This window comes from Cyprinodon tularosa, unplaced genomic scaffold (assembly GCF_016077235.1).
Source record: "Cyprinodon tularosa strain WSP-4 unplaced genomic scaffold, ASM1607723v1 ctg184, whole genome shotgun sequence".
Taxonomy (NCBI): domain Eukaryota; kingdom Metazoa; phylum Chordata; class Actinopteri; order Cyprinodontiformes; family Cyprinodontidae; genus Cyprinodon; species Cyprinodon tularosa.
The window spans coordinates 439,879-455,310 of record NW_024038639.1 but is presented as its reverse complement, the minus strand read 5'-3'; the positions used below and the strand labels follow the sequence as shown (position 1 = coordinate 455,310).

Genomic DNA, 15,432 nt, shown 5'->3' with positions numbered 1-15,432 from the left:
AAGAACATCCCTGTTGTAGGATATGAACATTTCATGTCATGGTTATTGTGACTGTGACGAATCCACCTCGTCGCTTAAAACAACCTCTCTAACTTTGCGCGCCACACACACATTCCTGTTATACTGTGTTTGTGAGGACCAATACACTCGCGCTGAGACCAGTAGCTCCATTAACTTAAAACACACAAGCTGTCCTGGTTACCTGCTGGCGTATTGAGGGTGCACACTTAATATTTCAGTGGGGTTAGCCGTGTGTGTGTGTGTGTGTGGGTGTGTGGGAGGTGTGGGTGTGTACGTGTTTATGCTACGGGGACTTGTCATCTTCAGTCTGGCTGCGTCTTTGCTGGGTTCAAACCCAGTTTGGTGTAATTGAATAAGTCAATGAATCTGTGTAAAAGAATTAAGTTGTAAAAATTATTTGTTTTTGTACATCAATTGTTTGTGGAGGTAATATATGGACAAAACTGATTAATGAGAAGAAATCAGAAATAAGAGAGCCTGATGTGAGGGGCTTAAACTATTTAATGAGGGCTGTGGGAAGAAAGGCGGCAATTTTTGTTTTCTGTTTCTTTGTTACATTGCTGGTAACTGGAGGGAGGCTGAGGCCCAGAGTATCTTGTAAATGTTTAGTTTCTTTTGCACCCTGTTTTGAGTTTTTGAGCTCAATAAATCACCAACACCGGTAACCCGACTGAGACTGGATTCTTGGAGGCCAAAGAACCCCGTCACAGTGACCCAAATCATCACTGTTACTGTTATTATATAGTAAATTAAATCATTACTGTTAAATTGTATGTATTGTCCAATTGTTTATTTGAATTCTTATTCCGGATTAGTTGGAGACATACACTAGGCTATATCAGCCCCACCAAAAATATTTTTCACCAGCCGCCACTGCTATTTCGAATAACAAAAATAAATAAAAAAAAAGCCACAGAGTCGTTAGAGTTTAGATTAGAGCAGTGAGCATTTATATCATAATTTACACTTTTTGACATTTTGCACATAAATAACTTTGTAAACCAGTTTGTAAACAGAAGACAGGTATTTTAGGGGTTTCTCCTCTGGAGTTAAAGCTCTTACGGCAGAAAGAGAAAAGCTTTGGTCGAACATTTGAAACATTATGAAAGTAATATCAACTTCAGGTTGTTGAAGTGCACCTGCTACAGAAAATCACAGCTGCTGTAGTAACATTAAGCAAGGTCTTAATGCAGTTTTACAGATACTGTACACAGTGTATATGATACAAGCATCGGCACTGAAGGGATAAAGTACAAGGGGGTGGGGGTGGGTGGGGCAGTGCATAAAAGAGGGCCGAGGTGCTTAGGTGTTCTTAACAAGGCAGCAGATGAATGGGGCTGTTTTCTAAAAAAATATAAAACAAAAATGACAGCAACATCAAAATAAAATATATATACATACAAAACAGGAGCAAACACTTCATCATCGCAACGTATGTTTTCCCTTCTTCGGCATTTTCATTTTCTTAGTCCTTCTTTCCCTGTTTAGATTATTTTTGGAAAATAAAGCCAAGTGAACTCTGTTTTTTTTTAGCCAAATGAATTCAAATCCCAGATGGGTACATACGGTATTCAACAAAAAAAAAAAAAAAAGAAATTAGAAAACAATAGGGAAGAACAGGGGAAATGACGGCTATTCAGCTTCCTGAGTCCGTTATGTGCTACATTTTGAGCGGCCGTGCCGCTTCTTTGGACCGCATGAAGAGCTGCTCTCCAGTTCAGTTTGGTTTATTCTTCTTCAAGTAGAATAAATTGAATAAATAAAAAAAACTCCCACCTTCAGCTGTCCCTTTGAACACACAGACACACACATCATCACATCCACACTGAGGTAACTGTTGTGAAAAAAAAAATGCAAACAAAAAAGCCCTTTTTTGTCTCATTTAAATTCAGAAAAAGGACCTAGAGACTTCAGGGAAGGGATCCAGACTAAAATAAAGCTCTTTGGAAATGAACTAATTTATGTGCTGCACATAGGCAAGGCTTTCTGCTTATTTTCACCTGCTACTTAGTTTTTTAAGATTTAAATAGATAAGCCCTAAAAAAAAGGGACCCCTCTGCATTAATTAATCAGAGGAGAAAAAATATGGGCAACAAAAACCGTAACTATTTACAGAGAAATTGCCACAGTAAAAAACAAAACAAAAAACAAATCAACATAAACAGAAATAATGTGTCACCCTAATAGTCAGCAAATCGTTCGCTTATTGCTTTTAAAGACAACAAATAAATGTATAATAAGTTAGATTATACAACAACTAATTTATCAAAAACACAAAATGTTTAAAAAAGACAAAATCATTCACGTTAACGACAATAATAGAATTATATTAATTACACTGAAGAAAATAAAAACAAACTTTTTTTGGTGATTGTCTTGGAGTAATAAATGGTAACACCACTAAGTAGTCATGGGACATTGTCTCTTGCAGCCCTGAGTGTGTGAGTCCCTGATAGGTTCTAAGCCTGGCATGTTCATGGGGATAGCAATAGATAATTACTTATTTACAGCTGTTGCTCCTGGCAACAAGTCCACCATGCAGTCCAAAATCTATTTTTCATGTGTCTTGCACATAAAAAGAGTCTGTTACGCACGTTCCTCTGACTCCTGCTTGACAGTAATGCCAGCAGCAAGTGTTGGGACGGGGGTGCTATGGTGCATTTTGATGACTGACGTCTCATTCGGGGACTCAAACGCACCGTAACTTGCAGACAGAAGTTCACTGCCAGTGCTATTGTAACTGGGATGGAAATTAGGGGACTTGAGGTCAGCCTCCCTCCACAGCATCCCCAAGACCTGTTTCTCCAACATCCCATCCATATCCACACCTCCCTGCAGTTGCTCCAGTCGCTCGGCATGCTCGCTGATATCGAAGCGCTCGATCTCATCATTGGCGCGATGCGCCTCCTCCAAGGCAGCCTGAGTCGAAACGTTCGGACTGCCGGAACCGGAGCTTGCCGCCAAGCAGTAACCCTTGAGGTGTAGTCGCAGGCTAACCAGGTGGATGTAGTGGCGGTGGCAGTGGGGGCATTTATGGGGGCGTTCACGGGAGTGTAAGCGCTTGTGCAGCTTGAGGTGAACAAACTGGGTGAACTTAGCTGGGCAGAGTTTGCAGTGATAGGGCTTTTCCCCTGAGTGAAGGCGCAGGTGGGTTTTCAGGTTGCTGGTGCTGCTGAAGCGTTTGTGACAAACCTGAAAAAAAGAGATGACATTAGCTACGTTTAAGCAGCTTAAAGCTACCTGTGAGTAATTACAAATAAACTCCACAGTAAAATCAGTTTTTTTTTTTTAGAGCATCTAATCTCACCTGGCATTCATGTGGTTTCTCCCCAGTGTGAACCAGGTAGTGTTTCTGCAGATGAGCAAGTTGAGTGAAGCCTTTGTTACAGGTTTGACATTTGAATGGCCTTTCTCCACTGTGCACCCGAAGATGAACCTATGAGTTAACGGGAAATAAAGAGCAGATGTGCTTAGGTATTTATCAGATAATACCCTTGATTCATCAGGAGGCACACTTTAGTCCTTAACGTACAAAAAACATACTCTACTCCCTACTGATTGCACTGAAAGTCCTTTACAGTGTAGGAATGATAACAAGGTAATAAATCAGATCAGCAGACAGGATGTCTTACCTTCAGGTTTGACAGCTGCCCAAAGGTCTTACTGCACACGTTGCACTCGTACTTAATTTTGCCATTCTGCTTCTTCAGAGGGTAAGGCAACGCCTTGTAGCCCGCTGACCCTGCGCCACGCTTCATTTTGGTCAGATTGATAGCCTCTTCATCTGGGTGACGTTCAATAGTGTTTCCCACGAGGGCTGAGGTAGGCTTGGTTGGCACCTGCTCGCTGGGTGGTGCTGTGCCGGCAGTTGGGGAGCTGCTGGACGGAGTGTGAGCTGGTCCGTGTGAGTTAGGGTGTCCAGGATAAGAGCTGTGGGCTCCCGCTTTGTCCCTCAAAGAAGTTGCAGTTGAGAAGGCACTTCGTGGCCCGGGCAGAAAATAGTCTCTGTTGGCAGAGATTGAGGAGGGGTGCACAGGTTCAGGTATAACAAGGCGCCTCGCTGCAGTGTCAGAAGGCAGGAGGGGCAAATGAGGGGGCAATAGGCTGCTGTAGACTGGGTAGATCCTAGGAAATATCCCTCCCACAGCCGGGACGCCACCTCCGTGTATAGGGTAATGATGGGGTAGAAGGTAACGAGAGTACTGGGGCCCAGGAGGGTAGAATGAAGAAGGGAGTGGGGCAGATGGAGGGGAGTAACCAGGGTATGGGTAAAAAGAAGCTGGTGATAATGCTGGACCAGAGGGGCTACTATGAGGGCTGGTGTCTGGGCTGCTTCTTGCAGAGGGGCTTGGTGTTGCTGAGGACTGTTTGCCAGGGGAATGAGTTGAAGGGTAACTGAGTTGGCTGGGTTTGAGCATGTCTTCAGGGAGGGGAAAAGGGGGCCTGAGCGTCGGGTAGCGGGCGAGGGGGTACAGGGGCCGCTCCGGGCTATCGGCACAAAGTGGCCGTGTGGGGAGAGGGCGGCTGGGCTCCCTCTTAGGGGCAGAGGAGGATGTGTTGGTGCCACGCAGAATGGACAGGACACTGTGCTCCCTCTTGGGCGGACTGGGAGTCATTGAGACAGGAGATGTACTGGATGTTTCAACTGAGCTGTCCTCTCTGTCCTCCTGTTGCTGCTTTACTTCCATAAGTGACTGCTCTGTAAAGACAAAAAAAAGAAAAAAGTTATCACAAAGCAGACAATATTGGCATAATTATCTCAACATATAGGCTTGAGCCCTTTAAATCGAACACGTTTTCTCAGTTTTACATCAACTTTTACCTTAAAACCAGATTTTTCTCTGAATCATTCAACATATAGTTAAAAAAATCTTTCTATAAAATACAGATAAAAGAACAAATGATAGAATCATATTTGATTTAGGTTCTTCATAACTATATTTGAATTGAACAGGATGTAAAGCACCTTGTGATGGCATTTGATATGATTTAAAGTTATATAAAAAACTGTAGTGAAAGAATGAACACCATAACTAACTCAATGAACTAATTAGGACAACTGAAGTGATAAACGAGGGTGAGGGGCAAGGTAAGGAGCAATCCACAGGAAGTGAGGCGTGACATCTGCCTTTGGGGCTTGTATTTGTCGGGCATGTGATGCGTGTTTGCCTATAAAATCAAGATAAAATCAGAATGGTGGCAGACAGACAGACAGGAATGATGGAGGGTTTCCTGCTGCTGATATCCTCAGAAAAAGCTTGGCCTCCACCTGCCCTCCCCAGAGCACACACCGACACGCCCTGCACCCTTTGACAAGGTACACACACACACGGAGGCGCCTGCAGACAAAGGCCTCTGTCTGATTTGTTGACTCTCCCTCTTCTGAACAACTTGCACACACTCCTGATCAAGCTCATACACACCAGCTTTTCCTGGCCATTTTCCTGGCCATTTCTATTGTTTCCAGGTCGAAGGGTAAATTAAACAGCTTCCTCTCTTTAGTCACTCACACCTACTGCTGCCTCCTCATGATGAAAGAGCAGATTAGGGAGGGGAGCTCGCTAACACGCATTCTAAAAGCCCCTGGATGTCAGTTAGCTGCACATCTCGGCTGCTAAATTGCCACAGAAGAGCCTTAAAATGCATCAGTCTATTATCTTAAAGCTCCTTTAGTGCCCGGCTAACTTTTTAACCATGAGGTCGCCCAGAGGGGACTATGTGTGTGTGTGCATGTGAGAAAGTGTGTGAGAGAAATCGAGGCTGTCAAAGAAAATCCCAAATGCAGCACTGGTGAAATTTACTTCTCTTCCCCCTATTATTCACCTCCCACACACACTCAGTCAGTGACCCTTTCACCAGTAATAACGGCAGTGTGTAAACACTGGGGTTATCAGTTAGCCTTCCTCCTCCTCCTCTTCCTCCTCCCTCCATCCCTCTTTTAAAAAACAAACAGGTCAGCCATCTTGGAGATATCAATCTGTCAACAGGGCCCTTCTGCCAGGAAGTTCAAGTAGTCAGCCGAGTGGATGGGAGGTGCAGCCCCGCCAAACCCTCCTCTGTCTCCTCTCAGGTCTCTTTAAGTGGCACGTATATATCAGAGTTATTGGCCCGACACAAACACACACACCCCCACACACACATACGAGCTCCTTATGTGTGAGCTTGCATATGTTTGAGATGAAAAGGAGGGTGTAAATGTGTCGGCATGTCGCCCTTATAGTAGCCTGAGTGTGGGAAGAGAGGCTGCTCTTTGAGTATCTTTGAAGACACAAACACACACACTCACATGGATGACAGGTGCTCTCGAGTGCTAAAACTTGAGGAATGCAAGATGACGGCAGCAATAAGAGCGAGTGAAGTAGGAAGAGGAGAAAGTGAGGGAGTGAGACAGCGATACGTGCTCAGTCATTTTACTCACACATACACACATGTCTGGTTTTGTCATGACTGTACTGGAAAGAGGCAATGCAGAGAGAAATGATACAGGCAACAGTTGGTGTCTCTTCCCACCATTTAGGAATGTGATACAGGATGTCATCTAATTTGGGCCGGAAACTTCGGCACCCCCCTTAAGAGAACAGGCCAAATTTTGCATAAAAAAGAAAAAAAAAAAAAGAAAAAATTATTTATGTGTAAGGAGCAATGTTGTCCGTGTGTGCAGAGGGCTAGGAAATATATTAATATTAGGTGGAAATGATGTATTGATCTATTCAACTTTAATGTATTTCACTGGGATTTTATTTGGTTGACAACACAAAATAGCTTTATATAAAAAATCCGCAAAGCATTTGTATTGAACCACCTCCTTATGTTAAGATTATGCTTAATAACTGGAAATATAATAGTGATTTTCTCTAGCAGCATCACACATGTACATTCTGGAGACTTCACCCATCAGTGCTCTGCTAAAACACTCATGTTTACCTAAAATAGGTTGCATATCAACTCTTGCCTCAGATTTGCAATTGATTTTTGTTTAGACATGTACATTAGTTTTTTAAGAAAGCAGTCCCAAAGCATGATACTGTCGCCTCCATGTTTTATGTGAAGGATTTAGTTTTAAGGCGTCTTGTTCATTTTCTGTTTTATTAAAACACAAAGCATTTTCCCCGTAGGCTGCAAAGGTCAAGTTGTCCTGGTAGATTTCTAGTTGGTCAACATTCTTTTCATTTTCTGACGCCTGGCAAGTTGAGGATATGTTATAAAGTCTAACTCTATTTTAAAGCTCTCTAAAGCTTATTTACAAATGACACATATTTAATGTTTGGTTATCTCTGAAAGAAACTTGGTTATCCTGAACTGTATTTATAGGTTATTGCAAATGTGCACAAATTTGATTGTTTTCATCCATTTTATAGTTGTGTTGCATTACTTTGTGTTGGTCTTTTATGTCGGATACATTTAAATACTTTAAAGCTTGTGGTTTTGACATCCCGAAATGCACATTAGGATCAAGCTGTACGAGTTTTTATGTAAGGCATTAAAATAAAAGTAGGAATCCACTAAACATCTTGTCCATGTGTGATTAGGAAACCAGGCTGTTCCAAATTACTTTCATTTAAACCCACGCTCCCCTGCCTCTGACATTTAAACACGAAACATTAGATAGCAGACATCCAGCCTCAACTATTAGTTTGCAAATTATTCATATTCATCATATGCAATGAAAACGACTTATCTTGCCAGCTTCCTTGTCTTTTACCTTTTGCCCTTTAACTGAGTTTCAGTCTAACGTTACTTAGTCAGACAGATTGTGGTTCTCTTGGTTTTACTCAGCCAGTAAGATTATTTCTTACTTCGCTCTTTTGCAAACCGCTGTAACAGACGATTGTTATACTCGTTTTAGACATGTAAATTCAGATAACTGAGAAAAAAAAAGAGGAAAAGCCTTGAAACTTAAAGCTCTTGGGCACAGAGAAAAGAGCGCTGAAAAGAAAAAGAAAAAAAATCCAGGTAGAAAAATGTATTTTAAAGTCAGCTACAGGTCAGCAGAGACCTGCGGGGGCTCAAATGACAGATGAGGCTAATTAAAGACAACTCATATAGTAAGTTCACAATGTGTTGAGATAAAGGAGGGGGATCAGGGGATCCCTCCTGTTTCTGTCCCCCGGGACATGCGCATTTTTCTCTGGGTAGTGGAGCCACTCTGGCTGGGTGTGCTGGTTCCTCTGCCACCTTAAGACTGCTATTAGCCTCCAGTCACACCTGGAAACCACTCAGCTCCTGCTCTAAGGCTTTGTTTTCCTCCGAGCTCTCCCACTCTTTGATCAGCTTAGCAAAAGGGGACAAGCTCAGTCAGACTGCTTTGTAAAAATCTGCCTGTAATGCAAACTATTCTGATTTTCAAAAGAAAAACCACAGAATCATGACGAAAACTTGACATCATCAAGTCAAATTCCTTGTAAGTGCAAACCTACCTGGCCAATGAACCTGATTCTGATAAAACTTGCAAATATGCTTCTTATTATAAAAAAAAAAGGAATGATAAACTAAAGCTGACTTTTTTCTACATAAAAATGAATAATGAAGACAGAATCAAGATAAAGCACTTTGTCTGTGTTGCTTTTATTGAGGTTGAGCAATACTGCGTGTGTTTGAAAACTTTTTATGTTAAAAGGTTGGTCTTTAAGTAGGACTGTGGCATTAGGGGCCGTATACCCCTGTGTGTAATTACACTGTCACTGGCACACACACACAAGAGTACAGTGATGGTAGATGGGAGATGAAAGGATGTTGGTCTTGTACTTTTGTAAGTGTGTGTGTTTAAGAGAGACAGAGAGAGCGAGATAATGACAGACTAACGCTGAGAGAGGAAGGAGACATAGCTACACTCAAAAACAGGCTTTAATAGCGGCAACAGGACACATCCAAGACACATGGACAGGCATGGCTGATTGGATTAATGTTTGCTATGCAAGGCGGTCACTCCCTTAGGGTTTTAATGAAAACTTCCCGATCTCTAGAAGAGCTTTTAAATTCAAGAGCACAGAAGGAATCTTCTATTTGACTGATTAAATAAAGAAAGTTGTTGAACTCACTGAGTTTTTCCATCATTAGCTCGCCCGATGGTGGGTATCTCAGGCGGCGGGCAAAGTCTGGACAGTACCAGACGAGCAGCTCAGCGCCAGCTGGGACGGGCTTCACAGTGTAGAAATAAATCTCCATGCCGTTCTGGCATGCCGCCAGGTTCTGTTCTGCTGCCGACTTGGCCGGGTTCACGTACCGCATCCAGTTGGAGCGCGTCTCATCCAGACCGTCCACAAAGTGGTGAAACTCACCATCCACAAAGATCTACAGGGAAAGAAAATTAAGTCCATTTTTATTAATACAGTTTTTCTTTTAATTTACCTACATTCTTTTAAATAAGGAGAGCAAAAAAAAAGAAAAAAAGAAAAGAGCAAGAGTGTAAATCATCAGAGGACATTGAAGTCACCTACTGTGCCATCCTAGTGTAAATCTTTCAGTGAGGCACAGATGTTATTAAAACGTGTAAATTAATGTAAATTAAATCAGATGAACATTTATTTAACAAATCTAGTGAAGTACATGTAAACTTATCCGAACTTCTTAACCCTTTTTCCTCTTTCGTATCTTACCATCTCGCTCTGTCTTCATCACCTTCAGTGTGGCACAGAAAAGCCAGACAGAAAGTCTATCACAGAGGAGGAGATCCTCTTTTATATTGAAAAGGGAAAGGAAGGACCGACTCATTTTAAACCTACCACCCTTACCCTCCCCCTGTGTGTTTCTTTTTCATTCTCCCCCTATCTCTACCTCTCGTTTCTCTCATCTCGCTGCGTGTGAGAAAGTGAGATATGAGAATGAATGGAACCTTAATGACTTAAGTTTCTGCTTGTGGTTACACTTTTTCTTCTCATGCGAGTCAGACCCACTACACACAGGCTCACACACACACTCACACACACCAGGGAGTGTGTAGGTAGCGACCATGTAGGTGGTTCGTGAGCGTGTGTCGTCTCAGTGTCAGTTACCGGTAGTGATGGAGCGTGCTTTAACTCTGTACGAGTGCGTGTTGGATTTACAGGAACCTGAGTGTGACATGTTATTTTTGTGAAGGTGACATCATATCCCCACACAGAGAGAAAAACAGCGAGCCCTGCTTCCTGTTCAACTGACTGGTTTTTGAAGTGTGAGACGTCACAGGAAGGGGTCCCTCCGGCTTCTGAGGAAATGTGTGTGTTTTGAGCCGGCGTACTCACCCTCCAGAAGTACTTCCGGTTGGCGTCTTTTGGGACACTGTCGGCCGTGTAGATCTCGCCCACCAGGGGACCGAAGCGAGTTCCTTTGGGGATGTACTCCCTGCTGCTCACCCCGACCACCTGCATGCCGGCACACAGGTAAAGAGTGTGTATGTTAAATATGGTGAAGTCTGCCTCTTTTCCAGCAAACTGTTGTGCACATCCATCAGTGTCAAGTCTCATTAAGCCTTAATTCAGACGCAGAAACACACAATCAGCCAGGTGTCGGCGGAGATGATTAATGAATGATAGGTACACTTCACATCACCTCGGCTCCTTTTATATGGTTTAAGAATAGCTAAAAAAATCTTTCCCTTTTTCTAATCTCTTTTATTTTCTCACACCTCCACTGTCACCTGATCCAACCCAAACCACTGCCTCGTCAGACACTTCAGAGGGAATACCTCGAAACTAAAAATATGTTTTTTTTCTCTTTTTTCCCCCTCTCTACTGCTTGATTTATTCAAAGGATAAATTGAGAAAAAGAAGGGTGAGGATAGAAAGGAGAATTGATGCTAGACTTCAGCCATGGATGGAAGAGAAACTCTTGCACAGTTTTTTTCTCACTAAACCCACGCAAACACGAGTCTTTCCTAAACCCCTTGTTCTCCTGGTGACATGGGAAATACCCTTTTCCTATTTTCCCTCCAGAGGACCAGGCATGAGGCTAGGGTAATGCGAGTGCAACAACTTTAGCTCTTTATTGACTTATTTGTAAATTTTTTTTTATTTTTTAACAAAACTTTCATCTTCTTTCTTCTGACCAAAATGCCGTCTCCTTTAATCAGCTTGTTACATTCTTCCTCTCCTGGTGACACTATAAGTTCAGTTGATAGTGTATCAGTTTGCAAGCAAAACACGCTCCTCTTTAACACTCTCCTTCCCCTTCTTACCTAAGTTTCCTTTTGATAAGGCTCTGATGAGGAAATCGATGTGATCACACCGTTTCACTGATAAATTCACAGAGCCAAAATTGACACAGCTGAAACCTTTTGACCTGGAGTCATGCACTTTTTTTTTTAGTGCAAACGGTCAGGAGAAAAACCCAAAGCATCAGAAATATTTAAAAAAGAGTAAATAATATTACTTATAGAAGCAATAAGCCTGCTTTTTTTTTTCTTCATTTTAACACTTTAAAAGTGTATAATTTTGATCTAGATATCCAACCCCTGCTTCTGTTTTACTCTTTGACTGATTTACTATCGAAATAAAGAAAAAAAGAAAGTATTTCAATTATATTCAAAAAATGAGTTGTGGTTTTTAATTTAATAAGGAAGATTATGAGCAGAAATAAATATTTAATGTTTTAAATTCCAATTCCTAGATGACAAGTTTATAATAACCTACTCTTATCACTATTAAAAAAAGTGTACATGCCAGTTGCATGTAAAGGTGCTACACAGCGCCCCCTGGCAGCTGGCCTGAGTATTTTCACCTTGGTTGGAGGTTTTTGGAACATGACAAACTGTTCAGGATCAGATTTGATCACTGTAATCTTCTCTGCTGATATATGAGGTTTAACAGGCAGAACCGAGATGATGAAACGCGTTTTTGCGTAAAATGTGCTTCCGTCACCTTATATCCCCACTCACACACATTCCTTTGTGCCTGTGTGAGCATTTAAAAGGAGACATACCGCCCCTCTGCTCTCTGTTTCATGACCCACATCTGACTCATTCTCCTGTTAATGTACAGATGGCTTTTTCTGCCTCTACGTGTGTGAATAGTTGTGACTGGGGAGAAAGTTTTCCTGTCTGTGTGAGAGTCTGACCTCTTTGGTGCCTGCCAGGTGTTTGAGCACCAGGTTTCTGGGCAGCGACGCCTCTGCTCTGGTCGCTGTCATCGTGACGTCAGCGTCTGGCCCCGCCTCCCACGCCGTGTCTTTCACGATGTATGTGCACTTCTCCTCAAACTCGGCCTCCGTCCACTGTGTCATGTCAGCCTCCTCCATCTCCATCTCCATGTCCACGTCGGTGTCGGTCATGGTCTCTGCTCCATCCGAACCCGTGCTCGTAGCTGTGGAGGCCATCTTGTGGTTTGTGTCGTCTTGCTCCATAGTGTGCGCCCCCTCACTGGTCAACATGGCCGAGCTATGAGAGGTCGCCTGGATGGGGTAAGACAGAGGAAGAAGGTTATTTATCATCTCTGCCTTACAAGACAAAACATATGTATAAATAAAACTTCTGGAAGTGAAAGGCAATGGAGCTAGGATAAAATAGAAAGTAAAAAAATGGAAAAAACAAGACGGTACCATGACAAGCAGGAGCAGAAAAACACAAAATACAAGATAAGGAAGCTACGAATACAGCAAGTAAAAAAAAAAAAAAAAAGATAAGGATATGAAAGGGGAGGAAAGAGCTGATAAGTAGTAAAAAGGAGGCAAGAAAGAGAAAAATCAAGATGATGGACGATAAAATACAGTGATGAATAGAGACAAAGAGAAGAGAGGAAGATCTGTGATTATTATGTGTGGTGACTCAGTGGGTGGGTGGGGGGGCAATTCTGAGTAATGCTGTTGTCACACACAAACACATGTGCACGCGCACATACACACAAAGCTCACAAAGGATCAGGCAGTTAGCGTCTTGTCAGCCGTTTTGACTAAATGGGACCTTCTTTGGGAAACAATTCATTGATGCATAACCTCAATGAAATAATGACTGAATCTGATTCCTTCTATTTATGTTCTTTCCTCTACTTACAGAATATTTTATTGTGATGCAATTTTTATCCGTTTGTATTACATAAGAGAGCAGACCAACTACTGTTCTTAAATACAGCAAAACTTTCTAGACAACTGATCCATAAAAGACTAAACTTTTCTGTCGATATTCAGTTTCATACAGATTTTGTTCTACTTCTATGCACAGGAAGATGAGACACTATTCTGACTATTATAGTTTCCAAGATAAGCCAAAATATGCCTCAATCAAACCTGTTAATCAGCATTTTTTTCTCTTTCCTTTTCACTTCTCTATTTAATGACTCAAAGAAAATGTTTCCTTTTAGGCAGTTCAACTGTATTCTACTAATATTTCTGTAAAAGATGCGTAATTTACTCTGACATTACAAAAGTAATAATTCCCATGTTTCCGCGCTCTTCGCCCCCTCCTTCCCCGTATCTCCCAGGGGTTGAAGACGGAGGAAGGAAATTCTGTCTGTGTCTGAATTAAGCTAAAATTGGAAGCAGAGTGGCAAAGCAGCGGAACCGGCAAATCATCCCAACTCCCGGCGTGTGTGTTCTTGTCTAAATGTGTGTGTTGGTAATGGACAAGGGGGAGGCGGGTGGGAAGTGATGAGGAAGGGAGCGTCAAAAAAACTTTTCCATTTGGGGGGCCATGGCAGTGCAAACAAAACTTCAAACACGATCCCACCCAAGACAATCCCACACACACAGGAGCAGAAATCCACACAGGGGACAAACATGCTGCTTGTCCCACGCTGAAGAGCGGAAAGCGACAGATCTTCGGTGACCACACTTGGATCTGAGAAATTATCCCAGGCCACAAGAAAGAAAACGGTTTCACATCCAAGTGGCTCCAGCTGAAGCGAATGCGCTTGTGATCCCGAGAACAAAATGACTAACTGGCTGAAAAGGGATTTTAAAAGATAAGTTTGCTTCCTTTAAATTTTATTTCAATAGCAAATAAAAATAAAGTCTTCTAGGTTCTTGCAGAACTGACCTCCTTTGCTTGGGAGTCACATAAAAAGAATATAATCTATAAAGCATGAGTTAAAGTTAATTTAAGTGTCTCTATTTATTGAAAATAAATGGAAAAACAACAAAAAGTTAATTATCTGTTATTTGTTTAGTAAATCTAACAATGAAATATCTTTCTTTCTTCCAGAGAGCAGCTGCAAACTTACAGAGCAGCAAGTTCTCGCTTTATTTGCCTTTGAAATGAATTCAATCAAAACAATGATGACATTTGAAAATGTATTTTTCAATATCTCTGCCCTTAGCAAAACCCCGAATCCTGCCTTTGCATAACAGCTGCAGCATCGAAAACTAATAGTGAAACTAAGAACCAAGAAACAATTCATCTCTCGTGTATTTAGACCAACTGAACACATTTCAAAGCTGAGCCTGCACATTGTCAGAACAATTACAAATTTAAATCAACTTTAACATGTAAGGATGATTTAATCAGAAAGAAACTGAAAATAACTTTGATCCTCTTACTATTAATCAGTATTGATGAAGGCAATATATTCTATACAATTAAAGGAAAAAAACAACTAAATCCTTACAATTATGATGACTAATAAATTCAGTAAATAATAAAAAAAAAATGCTAATTTAACACAATTCTATAAATAAATCCACGAAAGACCTGAAAAAATGCAGCTAAAAGGCCCAAAAAGTTGCAAAGGGTCAATAATGAAACAGATAACCAAACTTATTTTAAAGCAGCTTAAGAAATTATGTTTAAATCAGCTCTAAAAGTAGATAAATATAGAATAAAGGGTTGAAAAATATCTGATTTGATGTAGCGCATCTGTTTTTGGACTTCACAACTTTTACTTTAAATCATAAAGTTTTTACAAAGTATTAAATGTAACATGTCCACATCAATTAAGCTCAGAAAAAACTGCAAAACTGCTCTATAGATTAGCTTTTTTTTTTTTTAGAAATGATGAAAAGTAAAGCTGATCTGTACTCACCGTGTAACTTTGGTCCCATCCACACATAGGGACGACCACTGGGATCCTCTATGGAAGGCTGCCTGTGAGGATAGGAGTCTTGTGTAGGACAGGTGTAGCTCTCCTGTTCTGCCTTCCCACTCTGAGTGCTGATACTCCACACCAAGCTCTCAAGTGTCTTTGAGTGTGTGTGGAGTCTCCTATCAAATGCAACATCTCCTCCCTCTTTCTCTCTCCCTCCTTGCTCTATCACTGGAGGCCACACCCACTCACAACTTCTCATACAGCTTTCACCTGAAAAGCTATAAAACCTTCCCCCTACATGCAAAACTAAATACATAACTTTATTTCTTAATCAAAATAAACATTTCTGTTAATTATAATCACCGGGTTGGGGTTTGATTAGTTCTGCCAAAATCACATTTTTTAACTCAAATTTGTAAAAATAAATTGGGTATACTTGTGCTTGGGTTGCGTGTAAAGGTGTGTGCGTGTGCTTTAAGGAAGT

General features: G+C 41.5%; 1 protein-coding gene across 1 annotated transcript; it reads right to left on the bottom strand.

Annotated features, from left to right (window-relative positions):
- Nucleotides 1-2,395: 2,395 nt before the first annotated feature.
- On the bottom strand, nucleotides 2,396-15,122 carry prdm1a (PR domain containing 1a, with ZNF domain). The gene is made up of 7 exons (XM_038282479.1): nucleotides 14,946-15,122; nucleotides 12,052-12,384; nucleotides 10,242-10,361; nucleotides 9,060-9,312; nucleotides 3,654-4,720; nucleotides 3,329-3,457; nucleotides 2,396-3,213 (listed from the first exon to the last, which is right to left on the bottom strand). The coding sequence occupies exons 1-7, from the start codon at nucleotides 14,970-14,972 to the stop codon at nucleotides 2,608-2,610; spliced, it is 2,535 nt and encodes an 844-aa protein (XP_038138407.1). The 5' UTR covers nucleotides 14,973-15,122; the 3' UTR covers nucleotides 2,396-2,607.
- Between the last annotated feature and the right edge of the window lie 310 nt (nucleotides 15,123-15,432).

Excerpts from the sequence above, each read along its gene's own strand:
- prdm1a (XM_038282479.1), bottom strand. The coding sequence starts at position 14,972 with ATGTGTGGATGGGACCAAAGTTACACG. Across the intron at positions 10,362-12,051 it reads ACCTGGCAGGCACCAAAGAG|GTGGTCGGGGTGAGCAGCAG; the intron begins GTCAGACTCTCA and ends GCCGGCATGCAG. Across the intron at positions 3,214-3,328 it reads AGAAACCACATGAATGCCAG|GTTTGTCACAAACGCTTCAG; the intron begins GTGAGATTAGAT and ends TCTTTTTTTCAG.